Genomic DNA, 15,000 nt, shown 5'->3' with positions numbered 1-15,000 from the left:
CGATCACCTCGCTAAGGGTGGCGAGGAGTGCGTTGCAGACTTCGTAGCACGGGTGAAGCATTCGGCTGTGCCTTGCAAGTTCACGACAGAGGAGCGTCCGGCACGGCTCAGAGATCGTTTTATTTCTGGTCTGCGAGACGAAAAGATGGTAGCAGCCATCCTGCGGTTGACCGACATCACATTCGACTCGGCGGTCGGGACTGCTTCGTCTGTCGAGCAGACACTCACGGATGTCCGCACCATCGCTGGCCAGGACGTAATGAGTAGCTCCAGCTGGGGCATGTCGGCTGATCCCGAGGTCCACGCAGTGACCGCGCAGGTGCCGCAGGTCGCGCAGCCCGGAGTCCGCGCGATGGCTCAAGTGCCGCAGGTCGCACGCGTGCCTGGCGGTGCGGGACGAGGGCGCGCACCGCAGCACGGTCGCACCGGGAGCGAAGGGGCTTTCCAGGGGTGCTGGGGGTGTGGGGGTCCGCACCTGCGACAAATGTGCCCGTATAAGAACACCGTGTGTTTGCATTGTCACAAGGTGGGACATTTGAAGCGTGTGTGTCGGATGGCGGGGGCCTCCGTTGGGGTCTTGGATGACGAGGTGCGGGAGGACCCCAGTGACCTGGAGATCGGCCTGCAACCGGGGCATGGCGATGCCGGCGAGCCGGAGCAGGAGATGCAACCACGGTTGAGTCTGTTTTCCGTTGGTTCGGAGATGACGAAGTTCGGAGAGGTCGAAGTGAATGGCGAGCCGACCGTGTTTTGCGTGGACACCGGGGCTGCGGTGTTGGTCATGGGTGAGCAGGCGGCTCGTGGTCTTCGTGGTGTTCGCCTGGTCAAGACGGCCTTGGCGCTGTACACGTACACCGGTGAAGCGATTGCACCGCTTGCGAGGGCCGACGTCTCAGTGCGCTACCGAGGTCGACGCGCCCGGCTCTCGGTGTTCGTGGTGCGAGGGGAGGGGCCCGCCCTTTTGGGTCGGGACTGGCTGGCGCACCTCGGGATGGATCTCCAGTTCGTACCTCCAGGTGTGCCAGTGCTCTCTTTGATGCCTTCGTCGAGTACCGAGGGCGAGGCTTTGGCGGCGGGGGCCGCGTCGATGCAACGGGAGCGGCCGTTCATTGCTGCCTGCAGCGGTGATGTACGGTTCGGGAGCGGCGAGAGCCGTATCAGCTCTCGCGATGAGTTCCCGCGTTTCGGCAGCGTTCGTGAGGCAATGCGCGCCGGTGTTGTTCAGGCAGCTTCATCAGGTTGCGGTGAGCCCGTGGCGTTAAAGGAAGTCGCGAGTCACAACATCGAGTCGACAACCAAGAGACGGACTCGTGATGTGGGTTGTGGGTTGCTGTTCATTGCATATGTGTTTTTCCTTGCTCTAGTGATGCAGTTTAACGTTGTTGAAATAAATGCCAGCAGTTCCCGTGTGAGAGTGGGTTTGGCGGAGATCAATCAATGGGATTTGTATTATGATCAATGTGATGTGGTGGCTTTGGGAGCGGTGGTGGTGAATAAAAAGGTTGGGTTGGCCTTCCATTGTCCCGGGCCACGGGTAGTTGCTTTGTCATGTGCTGGAATTTTATCAAAAGAACGCGCTGTATGGAAAAATGAGTTTGCAATGGTTCGAATGATGTTCGTAGTGATTTATAACGAGCCTATGATTGAAGTGTGGTTTAAATGGAATTGCTACCGTCTAGCTGCCGTGTGGGTCTCGGAGATCGACTCGGAGCCAAGACTGGTGCGCTGGTCGGCGTTACCCCCACCTCTGGTTGCGAGCGCAGCTCTCTGTGTTCGCTCAAGGCCGTTTAGACGGGTGTTGGCGTCTCAACTGATTGTGGTGCGTGGGTTGTTTTGGAGCATTAAGTGCGTACAGCCAGCGGCGCTGTTCAGCGCCCCCAGCCAAGGTCGATCAAGGCTGGCGCTGGCGCCACGGTTTCCAGACAGCGGGCTTCCGGCCTCGGAATGTTTATCTACGTCGGGTCTGCCTGGGGGGAGTGGGCCGGAGGCGTTTGATGGTGCCGGGGGTGGTTTGCTCAGGAGATCGCCACGGCCTCGCCGATGGCCATGTCAGCATGAGCCGCCTGGGGGCGTTTCCGCTGTGTAGGGCTGCTGTGCTTTTCGCCTTGCTGCTTCATATCGGTAATGCGGCCAGAGTTTGGGAGGTGCTGTGTCTTCGGAATCTGGCCGTGGCAGCTCCATTAACTCGCTTTCACGCATTATATGTTGTGATGTGCTGTTATACTTCGCTGTTTTCATTTTTTGTGCCTTGTCGACTATTATACCGAAGTCCTTCGTGTTGTTTATGCTTATTATGATGGTGATCATTTAATAATCATAGTTTTAGGAGGGAGGAGTGTGGTGTAGCCTGCGGGCATGCAGGGCGGGGCATGATGATGATGCATGATGGGCATGATTATGGGAGGAGGGGTCGGAGTGGTCATCGGGTCTGCAAGGGATATAAGGTGTGCGCGCCGCCTGAGGCGTTGTAGTAATGCTGGAGTCGCCCGGCTCGTGAGTGTGCTGAGTACGTAATAAAGGAGAGCCGCGGGCAAAGTACGCCCACGCTCGCGCTTGTGCAACACAGCCCGGTTCGACTGTTCCCCCGCTCGTGTCTGCCTGCTAAGCATCTTCTATTCAGTACATCACAGTTCTGACTCCTAGAAAAATGTTCATTTGTCCATTTCAGACATATTTAACATTTCGGGCGTCTCTGGGAAGTGTATGTTGAATGTAACGGTTCGGTGATTGCTAATCATGTGCCAAGGGAGCCGTTTCTTATCAACTATTTCAATGGAGTGCTTGCTTGTGTGCTTAAGCCACTTGGTGAGTGCTCTCCAAGCTGGTTGGTTGTTCCTTTTGGAAAAAAAGTACCCATGCTTTCAATCTCACATCAATTAGACATACGTTTCCGACTTTATTGTGTCCCACGGTGCCATGCAGTGGGTGCCTCAGGAGGTGCCTCATCCACTGAAAATGTGCAATTTTATTTTTACAGGACATTGCTTTGTTTTATCTTTTTGTGCGATCCACTTTCGTAATCCACCTCTCACTTCAACATCGATACATAGAAAACTAGAAGGGCACTCAGTAGAGCGGATACCTCCGCCACGTAATGCCTGATCGACGAGAACATATCGGGCCCAATACATTTTTGAAATATCATGCTATACAGTATGATATCAGTTTTGGCCCAATCAATCTCCGAATGGTGAAGAATCAATCAAATAATTAAATAATTCTCGTATCCAGATCTGGAATCGGATCTTCACCAATATCGAAACAATTCAGCCTTGACACACACCCAACCTGTCCACCAAGTTTTATCCAAATCCATACACAACTTTTTGAGATATCATGTTATATATATCAGTTCAGCACTGTCTTCAATAGTGAAGAATCACTTAAAAAATTATGAGATCTGGATCTGGATTTGGATCTTCACAAAAACTGAATCAATTCTTCCTTGTCAAACACCCAAAATGTTCACCAAGTTTCATCCAAACCTGTCTACAACTTTTTGAGATATTGTGCTACATATCGTCTTTGGCCCGATCGCTCAACGGTGAAGTATCACTTAAAAAAATTAAAGTAGCTGGATCCGGATATTCGCCAAAATCTAATCAGTTCGTCCTTGTGACATACCAAACCTGTCCACAAAATTTCATCCGGTTCCGTCGCAACGTTTTGAGATATCCTTGACCCACCAAAGGCAGAAACGTACATCAAATCGATGTGAGAATGAAAGCACAGGTACTTTTCCCTGACACGAACAACGAAGCAGCTTGGAGTGCACTCACCAAGTTGCTTAAGCACTCAAGCAAGCACTCCAATGAAACGGTTGATAAGAAACAGCTCACTTGGCATGCGATTAGTAATCATCGAAAAATGACAATAAACATACACCTCCCAGAGACACCCAAAATGTCAAATATGTCCGAATTGGACTAATGAACACTTTTGGAGGAGTCGGAACTGCTTCTAAGTTTGATTCTGGAGCATATAGTTTCTAATTCTGCTTAGTTTAAGAGATTGTCATTGTAATTGCTTGTGTGGAAATGAAATAAAGCAACAAATGCTGACAACTTTGGGCGTTTATAAGCATTGCAATATACCCAGCGATTCGTAGCTATGATGAACAGGCATTCGATAATATGAGTGAGGAAAGTGAAGAAAAAAAAACTTTATCATTAAGAAATCATTGCGACCTGTTCCAAGTCAAAGCATGGTTGAGCAGGCCAAAAAACATGGTGGCATCAGACCCCAGCGATGTTACCTGGGATACACCTTAAGACCCCATAGAGGGCGTTGACTGAGAATGTGCCTGATAAAGGATATAACTAGACAAGGCCTTAATTATCTCCAAAAGGGGTGTTTTAATTAACCCCAAAACCCAATTTCCACTCATACATTTCCTTGGAGTTTCCTTAGTATGCTTGCAAAGTTTCAGGCTGCTCGGTTTCATGGCTTTCAAGTTGTAGAGGAGACACACATGCACAGACATTTATTCGTTATATATATATATATATATATATATATATATATATATATATATATATATATATATATATATATATATATATATATATATATATATATATATATATATATATATATATATATATATATATATATATATATATATATATACACATTTTTATATATATATATATATATATATATATACACATGTACATCCATAAACTTACTCCAGAAAACAGCTGGATTTAAAACCAAGCTGGCCTCCACTGACTGGAGTGAAGTCATGAATGAAGAAGATGTTGATGAATGTTATCAGAAATTTATGGATATATATATTATGGCACTTCATGAAAAAACATGGCAAACAAAAATTGTACTTATTCAAATTATAAAAACTAGTACGGGCCCGTAGGGGCGGGCCCGTAGGTGCGTGCCCGTAGGTGAGTGCCAGTATGTGCAGCCTCTCTCTCTCAAACCTCGAAAAGGCACATCCGCGGGTCCCCAGCAATATTCCTAGCAAGTTTCAATCGTGCAAAAGAAATAATAATGAATAAATAAATAAATAAATAAACATTAATTGTGATGTCATTCCTGATGTCATAGCACCGTGTCTTGTCATTGGTTGACAGATAAATGGCCGTAACTTGGGAACCGCTTATCCGATTAATATCAAACCTTGAAAAGGCACATCCGCGGATCCCCGGCAATATTCCTGGCAAGTTTCAATCCGATCGGACCGGCGGTCGTCGAGAAACGGCGGTCGCAGACAGACAGACAGACACACAGAGATTGCTGGAATTATAGATAGATATACCAAGAAAGCCTTGGGTTGCCAACAGATGCCTCTCCACTTAGATATACTAATTATAAAAACACTCTTCCAACTCTTTTGCAATCAGCTAAGGAAAGAATGCTATTCTCAACTATGTAGTACTTATTATCTAAAATCTTATTTACATAACGCTGAGTTTGTGTCTGTGGGTCATAAGCTCCACCCATTCTACAGGCCATGCTTTCTCCTCTCTCCCCTTGCACCACAAGCATCACCCATTAGTCAGGCCGTGCCTTTCCCTCCAGCTGTCCAGAAAGCCTCTGCGATCTTTTTTCACTCCGCATAGCTCTGAGATTTCATATCTGGCTGCCTTTGATGTACATTTGAAGACTGAGCAATGCGTCTTCTATCATTAAATAATGGTACAGTTTTGAGGAAACAAACTCATATTTTGATTAGAATTCAAATGAGGTAATGCACGTTTTGTTTGTAGCGATCGTGGCAGTGGTCTAATATACACCGTCCAATGAAGGTATGTTAATTCTCACAACGCACAGGAAAGAAAATAGAGGTCTTTCATTGAAAAAAAAACTTTTGGTTTTCACCCGACTTTTCAAGACTTATCAACAAACTGATGGACATGTGATTCACATATTATGTGAATTAAATAAACAGTAAAATTGGCTTGGTCATGAAATAGCTGTGTCCGTAATTAATTAGTCGACGAGGCTCAGAAAATTCCTGAGAGATATTTATGATGTACATGCACACTTTAAAGAAGTTATGTACATGTTCACTTTAAACTTGTATGAAATGTGCATGTCCACTTTTGTACACTCATCACCTCTGAGTTTAAATACCTTTTTAAAAAACCAACATGTTGAAAACTGAACAATTAGGAACGTTTTTATTGCAACAGAAATAGTCATGATTAATATTTGAAGTCTTCAATGGAAAAACTGTCCTTTTGTCAGCACTTTGTATGTACTGTGTGCTGTCAAGATATATCCAGGTGTGTGTTCAGTTACCGAGCAGCGAGCTAGCACTTGCCAAGCTCACCATTGCTTATCGACGGTTTTGAATGGAGTGCTTGCTTGAGTGCTTAAGCCACTTGGTGAGCACTCTCCAAGAAACTTGATAACTAAACGCGCCCCAGATTCATTACAAGGTGACGACGATAAACATCTGTACCATGACTACTTTCAGCCATATCGATGATTTTGTCCCTTAGGGGTCAGATGTTGACATGACACGTGGTAAGGTAATAAAGGCGACGACGCAGGTTCGAGGTTGGTAGCAATTGAAAGCGGGTTTTTATGTTTATTTTTCTCCAAATGTGGTTAAAAACCCTGTAAAAATAGCTTTGGGAAAGGAGGGAGGGGAAAGGTGGAGGAGGGGTGGGAGTCTGGTGGGACTGGGGTGGGAGGAGGCAGGGGTAGGGGTGGGAGGAGGCAGGGGTAGGGGTGGGAGGAGGCAGGGGTAGGGGTGGGAGGAGGCAGGGGTAGGGGTGGGAGGAGGAAAGGGAAGGGTTGGGAAGATGGACCCAGCATTGCCCGGCAACGCTCGGTACCCCTGCTAGTAATGATATAAATAGAACATGGAATGTTATAAATAATGTGCTAAAGACAAATAAAAATGTTTTAAATTTAGATGTTTTAAATGTTTAAAAAATGAAGAAGAATGACTTTATAATAAAGGATCCAGGAATTATTGCAGAGAGTTTCAATGATTATTTTTCTGCCGAAGGCCAAAGGCTAGCTCAGGCTATTCAAGTAATTAACAAATTATATGGTCTAACTTTAGAAAATCCAAACACAAGTTCCTTGTTTTTTCTTCCAATGAATAAAAAAAAAATAGTGGATATTGCTTATAATTCGAAGACGAAAAAGAGCCCAGGATTTGACAAGATAAATAATGATTGATTGAAGAAAAATTTTAGGTTTAAGGTTTTGACACTTTAGAAATTGTTAAAAATTCAAACCATATCATGTGTATTTTTATTGTTTTTGGTATTGTTTGTTCCATTTTCAAAAAAGGAAACTTACAAGATTTGAAGTTATCAACCTATTTCTCTGATGATGTCATTTTCAAAAAATCTTGAAAAACTCATCTATATTTGCACTATAAATTTTTCCATGCATTGTGATATTTTCACAAGTATCTCAGCATGGTTTTTTGTGAAAAGCATGCTATTTATCATGCCCTTCTACATTTCATAAATAAAGTTGCATTGATACAAGAAAGAGAGCAATCAGAGATTGCAGACCCTCACCAGGACTTGTTTTGTTTAGTGTTTGTATAGTTTTATGTAGTGTATCTTGTGTGGTGTTTGTGCACTGGTGTGCTATGAAATGAATAATAGACATAACTAGAACTGCCACTTTATAGCTGCTGGCTATAAATGCTGACCCATGATGCTTATTATTATTCAATTGAATTAAGAATGGGATTAAAATAAATTCAACTCAAATCAAAGAGAAGATCAAATAGGTACAGTGCAGTATTGGACTAATCAGAAGGAACCCAAAAAAGCAAAAAGCAAAGATAAAGTCATCAGGAGGAACCTGGATAGCATTTGGGTTTCAGCTGCTTCTCTTCTACCCTCAAGCCCATCCAGGCACAGTCAAGTGAGCCTTATTTTTTTTTTAAATACATAATTCTGGCTGCCATACCATGTATCCAATCAGGTTGAAATTAAGAACCTATATTCCCCATCACGACTATATCATAATTGTGACGTTTCATATCAATTAATGAAGTGGTTTAAGAGAAATAATTTTTTAAAGATTTTCCTGCAATCCAATAAGGCTGCCAGACCATGTGACCTATGGATTATTCATGAACACAATGGCATCCCAAATGCTTGAGGAACATGTGTGTGAAGTTTCCCCTCAATCTGTCCAGCCATTCTGGAGAAGATATTTTGTATGTTTTTGGGTAAATCCAATATGGCTGCCAAACCATGTCACCTATGATACCATATGTGTGAACGTTCTGTTCCTCATGGATAGGCGATCATTCCTGTGAAGTTTCACCTCGATCTGTTTGGCCATTTCTGAGAAGAAGATTTTTTAATGTTTTTTAAAAACAAAACAATATGGCTGCTAAACCATGTGACTGATGATGTCATCAATATTTTTCTGTGAACCAATTGATCCCGAGATGACCATCACAAATTTTTATACGAATCGGACGTAGCATTCTATGGGTGCAATTATGACGTCATAATGAAGGCAAATATGACATCAGAGAAAAAATCACACATTTCCCATGTGGAGTGCTTGCCATGTGCCAAGTTTCAATTGTTTTCTTGTTGCGCTTTTAGAGAAAAGTCCAAAGTTTTTCCTTATTTCCAAGATAGCTGCCACACCACGTAACCGATGGCATCATAATTATTATTACAACATTCTACATGAGCAGTCGCTCCTATGGTGAAAATTTTGTGTCAATCCGACAAGCGGTTGCAGAGAAACGCACTTACATTCTATGCAGAGAAACAAAAAAGGAAGATGTCATGCAGAGCACGATACTTGCGAAATCCATGAAACAAATTTGACCTTAAAAATAATTGGTAGTTGAATTCAATGACCAATTATGCAAATACTATTTATATTTCAAGTCAATCATATGAAAATTGACAATTTTAGAAATTTGACCTATGAAGACTTTTTGGCCGATGTTGACTTCAAAAATACTTGTTTGTTGAATTAATTGACCCAATAGTCGATTTATTTATATAATCCAAGCCACCTAGGTTTAATTGATTAGGTGAAAGCTAATTGGTTATTCCCTCCATTCACAGGTGAGAGATGTGGGTGGGCCTTCCTTATTAATAGGAGATAATAAGATAATTAAATCACAAAATGGCCACCAGTCGGCCATCTTAGATTTGATGTCGAAAAAAAATGATGTGCATATGTTATTATTTTTTTTTTAATAATGTATTTACTGTATATAAATATCTCATTAGTAATATTTTTACTATTCATATTGTATTTTACTCATTCTATTTGGTGTTGTTTTGTGATGTTAAAGATAAATTGTTTTAATTTGCTAACTGTAGCTCCCTGTGTTGGCATCTGTCTAACTCGTTATTTTACTTTGTTGATAAGTTCAGTGCTATGTTAGTAAATGTCTAACTGTTTTAATATGTTGATAAGTTCAGTGTTGTGTGTGGTTGCTCTCATGGTTCTAATTATTTCACCTGAAACCATACCATAGTATAGCTTCTTAGGAATGTTGTTGCCTGAGAAAGGCATTCATACAATTAATGTGCAATGTAAAAGCATCTCGTTTTTCAAATAATTTGCTGTGAAATTTATTATTATTGATATCGATTTGTAATTCTAAAAAAGAAACGAAAGTGTGAGTTTGGTTTTCCATTTTTTAATTCGAGTGAGTTATTTCATGAAGCTGATCAAATACAAACCATCATTCATTGCTAGTAAATCATCAATGAATATAAAGCGGTTTCCACACCTTCATGCAGTTGTTTGTTTATTTCTGCACATGTTCTGAACCCATTCAGACTCGTACATGTGCAGGAACAAATTTGCAAAGAAAGTGGCCAGATCTGAACCCATGGGTATCCCCACTGTCTGCTGGAGTATATTGTTGCCAAATGTAAGGAAACTGTTGTTTAGGAGCAATCAAATACTTTATTTAAGTTTACTTTTTGAAAAACTACCTGAATATTGATTTTTTTTTGTAGACCAGTTTTCTCTTTTTTGATAAACTTTAATGTATATTTTAAAAAGTATAAACATCCCTTCTCTCTATTCCTCATGTGTGGCAATTTCAGTTGGCACCATATAACTTGGCTAGGCATTCGTTGATACCATGGAACTTAGCTGGGTGTTAGCACCTCTCTCACAAGCCATAGCACTTCCTGGAAGGCAACTCCAACTAAAGGTAATCTCAGTACATTCCATAAAGTCCACAACAAGTTTGTGTCCACTCTCTGGAGAGTGAAAAAACAACATCTGTCAAACCGTAAGAATGGACTTTCAAACTTGTCTCCCTCTAAAACCTGGTGATACCTTAAGTCTCTCTCTGGTGCATGCCCCCCCGCTCCCTCCATCCCTTCCCTTACTTCAAATGGCACCACAGCCGACTCCACTCATGAGAAGGCGAAATGCTTCAATTTTGTATTTGCTTCCAATTCTTGTGTCCACAACCCCTTGCTCTTGGAACCCATCCTACCCCGTCATGCCCAATTGCCCCTGGACTCTGTCTTTTGCACCTGAGAAGATTCTTTCAACCCTCGACTCTGACTCCGCTGCTGGACCAAGATGGCATCAACTCACATGTCTTAAAAATCTGCTCTGCTGCTCTTGCACATCCTCTCTCTGCTTTTTTCACCCTGTCATTTGACCTCAGTCATCTTTCACCTGCTTGGAAATCCACCAACATCACTACATTACATAAAAAAGGAGCAAAAACTGACCCTCTCAATAACAAATCTATTAGCTTACTTCCAATCATCAGCAAGGTCTTGGAATCCTTCATTGCAGTTGATATGAAATCCTTCTTTTTCTCCAACAATCTAATCTCAGATCACCAATTTGTTTTCAGCTCAGGTCACTCCATCTTGGACATTCTGCTTCTACTCAAGCAACAATGGATGGAGGCCCTCAATGTCAGACATGAGATCAGGGTCGTCTCTCTCGACATATCTCATGCTATTGATGCAGTCTGGCATCCCACCTTACTCTCCCAACTCTTTGCCTCTCCACATATGGCTTCCTGACTTCCTCTACTCTTGTAGCCAACGGGTGGCGCTCAACAGAATCCTTTAAACTCCTCTCCCTGTCAAGGCTGGAGTGCCCAAAGACAGTGTTCTGGGCCCAGTCCTATTCCTGATCTTCATCAATGATCTCTCTGAGTGATCATCAATAATCTTCATCAATGAGTCATCTGACTCTCTGGAAAATCCTCTTCATCTGTTTGCTGATGACTCCACCCTCAGCCATCATATCCTTCATCCTTCAAACAGGCAGGCTTCAGACCTTAAAAAAAAAATCACAAGCTGGTCAAATAATTGGATTACGTCTTTCAATCCTGACAAATCTCACACTCTCATGATCTCTCTCCAAAAGGACTGTGGCAAACCCTCCTAACTACTTTCTTAAGAATCCTCTTGAGGAAGTTCAGTCATCCAAACTCCTGGGTCTCATGATCAGCCATGATCTTTCTCAGGTAAACCACATTTCAAAATTGGCCTCCAAAGCCAGATGTCGACTGGGCATCCTCCGGCGTCTTCCTTGGCATACCTGAACTCTTATCCACCAAGAATGGTGGATAAGAATCAATGCAAGACCAAGAAGGAACCCAAGGCCCTCATCTGCAACCTAATGGAGTATTGCTCTCCCCTCTGGGCTGGCTCTCCTGCCTCACATCTTGCTTAACTTGACGTTGTGGAAACCAGGGCTTTCAAGATTATTGAAATCTCCCACTCTGAAACTAAATCTATGGATCTACAGTATCATTTTTCCATCACAGAAAGGTCGGTTATCTCTCTGTCTTCAACCCACTCCTTTCTGGTCTTGCACATCTGCTCTTTCGATGCTTTGTTCCCCCCAGATTTCTGCTGGGCGAACACGGTACACCATCAACCTTCTTCTGGTGAAACTACCTAAATTCACAACCACTGCTCACTTCCACTCATTTGCTGCTCAAATTTCCTGCCTGTGGAATCAACTTCCACCTCATTTTTCCCTCCAAGTCTTCAAGCCAGCTGTTCACCACCATCTCAGATCATCCCCAATGCTAAACCATGATCTTTTCTACCCTCGTTAACCCCACCCAAATCCTTCCTCCTTCCAATTTTCCAGTTTTTCCTTCTTGGAGTTTCCTTCTGTATCCATTTTGTCCACCCCATGCATGCGTGTTTTGCATCCTTTTTTTGTCTGTTATATCCTGATTCATTCACTGTACTAGCTCTTCCATGAGCCTCGACTATGCATACAAAAACAGACAAACAAAAAAATACTTGAAACAATTTTAACCTTGTAAGTGAGAAGCCACCCTTTTTTCTTCATTTGTTTTTTTTGTACATCTCCATTTGTCTATGATTCTACCGATCAGCCCCATCTTTATTTTCATCAATACATCTTTATGATAGTCATACCACTTCTCTTGGTGAAGTCGATGTCTTGCCTCTTTGATTGGTGGCACTGCAACCCACTTCTTCAGAGGAAGATAGCCTTGGCTTGATCTTCTTTTCATAAATAATTGAGTAGTGTTCATCGGAGGGACTCTGAGGAATCAAAATTCTTTGTTACTTTGAATACTATAAACAATCCTTTTCAGACACACTATAACTCAAAAGTTAGGCATGGCAACTGAGATTAAAAAAGGAGATAAAGTAATTTAACTATGAGTGGGAACAAGTTAGCTAACAATGCCATATTAATTGTATTATGTCAAAACATGCTTATCATACTCTATCACCGTGGCAATTGCAGCTTCAGCTTTCTGCTTGGGCATCTGGCTGTCCTTGCTGACAGCATTATAGGATGATGATGAACCAGAATCGGTAGTGTAATAGTTAAAGCTTTGCTCCGAGTCTTGGAAGGTCAATTGTTCAAACCCCATCCGAGTCATAGCAAAGACTTTAGAAATTGTGCATGCTGCTTCCTCGCTTGATGCTCAGCATTTATAAAGGTTATAGCATGGACAAACGACCATAGGCTGGTATCTATTGCGCAATCTTTATGGGCCTAATGGCCTCTTGTGTTGAAGTTCCTTGTAAGGTAGATCATATTATTATTTTTATAATGTAGTGGCTCTTCTCACTGCTCAAACTTTCCAATTAATTTGGAGTGCAAGCAGTGCCTTGAATATTTTGTCATGAAAAGCTTTCCCGGTGGAAAGTTTAAGGAGCATGTTGGAAAATTCATGGCATAGTTTATCAGGGAACTGAAAGCAACTCTCCTCCAGCATCCTGTGGCTGAATCAGTCTATGCATCAAATTGGCCATCCTGATGCCAGTCTATGTAGACCCTATATGTGCACACTGCACAGGCAAAAGGTACATTATACATCAAAAGCATTAACTAATGGTAGGTAACTATTATCATGTGGTTGTGGCTTGAACCCACTCACAGGGCATGTCAGAAGTCGAGCTTTACTCCAAAGGGGAGGAGTGCAATTACAACCTACATGCTTGCTGCCTGGACAGCCAATTGATGAAGATGGCCAATTTTTTTTCTTACTGATAAGTAAGACTCATACCACAAAGATGAATCTTAACTCTTATATGAGCCTCGATATTGTAGACAAAAAAAAAAACAAGAAAAAAAACAGGGCTCACTTACAGTCAATGCATAGAATGAGGACCTCTTTATATTTGACTGCACAATATCACGGGGAATGAGAAAATTTCAAATGGTTCTTGCTCACAACAGTGGTGATAGGTCTACTCGAGACCAAACAAATGCACCATCTGCAACCATGTGTGTGGTGCCTGGGTTTAAAGAGGATGGAAAGCTCCCATCTCGTTACTCAATCTGCTGGAGCCATCTACTGCATGGGAATGTCTCCACAGGTGGCCTGCTCCAGAACCTCGCAGACCACGTGTGCTCCGGTACAGGTTGCATGTTGGACCTACTCAAACTGCTGACCACACAGTCCAATCTCCAATGGCTCGTTCCAGACAAACTCAATTCTGTGACTGCACAAAACCGCTCCCTTTGTTTCAGTTCTTGCACATGTGCCCAGGCAACATGAAGAAAGCAATCCTTTATCTCTTCGGCTGCATACCCGACAAGGCACTGATCCTGTCCCTCCTAAGACGCCTCCCTGAGAAAAACTTCTCTTCATTCTGCAGCTTTTTCATTCACTCTTAGCAAGATACAGCACTTGTCGTGTGCTCCACGTGGAGGGATAGAAAAAATGGCTGCCCCATCAAATGTGTACAAAATTATACACTGATAAGCTACAATAGAGTGAAGTCATAAGCCTTTAAAAGCCATACCTTTTATTCTCGAATATTTTCAGAACTACCAAGACTGATGAAGATGACAGACTACGTCGCCAAAGTACCAAATTGGGATATCACTAAACCACCAAGTTGTACTTCTCCTCTCGTCAGCCAGCCGAGCACAATGTGAAATTACACATCGATAGCCCAGATGCTTTATCTGTTGCATGATCAGTAAAATCCATGATTCGCTTCTATAATCTACTAATTTATTCTGAATCCAGTTCTCTCTCTGTGTGTATATCCAGGCTCTTCTCCCAGAGAGTTACTTCCAAAGCTTAGCATGCCACTCCATAATATATCTTCGAAATGTTGACATTTGTTATCTGCACTGTTAAACGTTCTGTGTGTCTGCTTGATTAGCCTTAAATTTTGCTCCATGACCGTTGGATCAGGCATTGTGCAGGTTGAAGGAATTCTTCACATCTCTCTGCAATTGATAGTTGTATTTTTTGAGGCATCCCCTGTTAAGCTGTCACTTATATAAATTGTAAACCCACTACATTCTATCCTCTTTTATCTCTCTTTCTCTATCTCTCTCTCTCTCTCTCTCTCTCTCTCTCTCTCTCTCTCTCTCTCTCTCTCTCTCTCTCTCTTTCTCTATCTCTCTCTCTCTCTCTCTCTCTCTCCCATTATCTCTCAGGCTTATTCAGCAATCTTACGCACCCACTCAGCCCTGGTACACATAGTCCTGTGACAAGACAGTTGCGATGAAGCAGCTTTCTTTCTTCACATCAAAAGCTTCCATCATTTTGCAAGGCCCATAATATGGATGTCCACCCTC

At 42.6% G+C, this 15,000-nt stretch overlaps 1 protein-coding gene across 1 annotated transcript in view; it reads right to left on the bottom strand.

Moving 5' to 3' along the window:
* LOC147032199 (neuroblast differentiation-associated protein AHNAK-like) overlaps window positions 1-15,000 on the bottom strand; it is a 124,692-nt gene that overhangs the window by 26,360 nt on the left and 83,332 nt on the right. The window contains exon 6 of the mRNA XM_085869582.1: window positions 12,363-12,491. Within this exon, the coding sequence (XP_085725708.1) occupies window positions 12,363-12,491 (129 nt within the window). The remainder of the gene's footprint in view (window positions 1-12,362; window positions 12,492-15,000) is intronic.

This window comes from Eptatretus burgeri, chromosome 2 (genome assembly GCF_056783735.1).
Source record: "Eptatretus burgeri isolate ZD-2024b chromosome 2, Ebu_testis_v1, whole genome shotgun sequence".
Classification (NCBI taxonomy): domain Eukaryota; kingdom Metazoa; phylum Chordata; class Myxini; order Myxiniformes; family Myxinidae; genus Eptatretus; species Eptatretus burgeri.
Note: the sequence above shows the minus strand (reverse complement) of the source record. Positions and strands in the feature narration are given on the sequence as shown.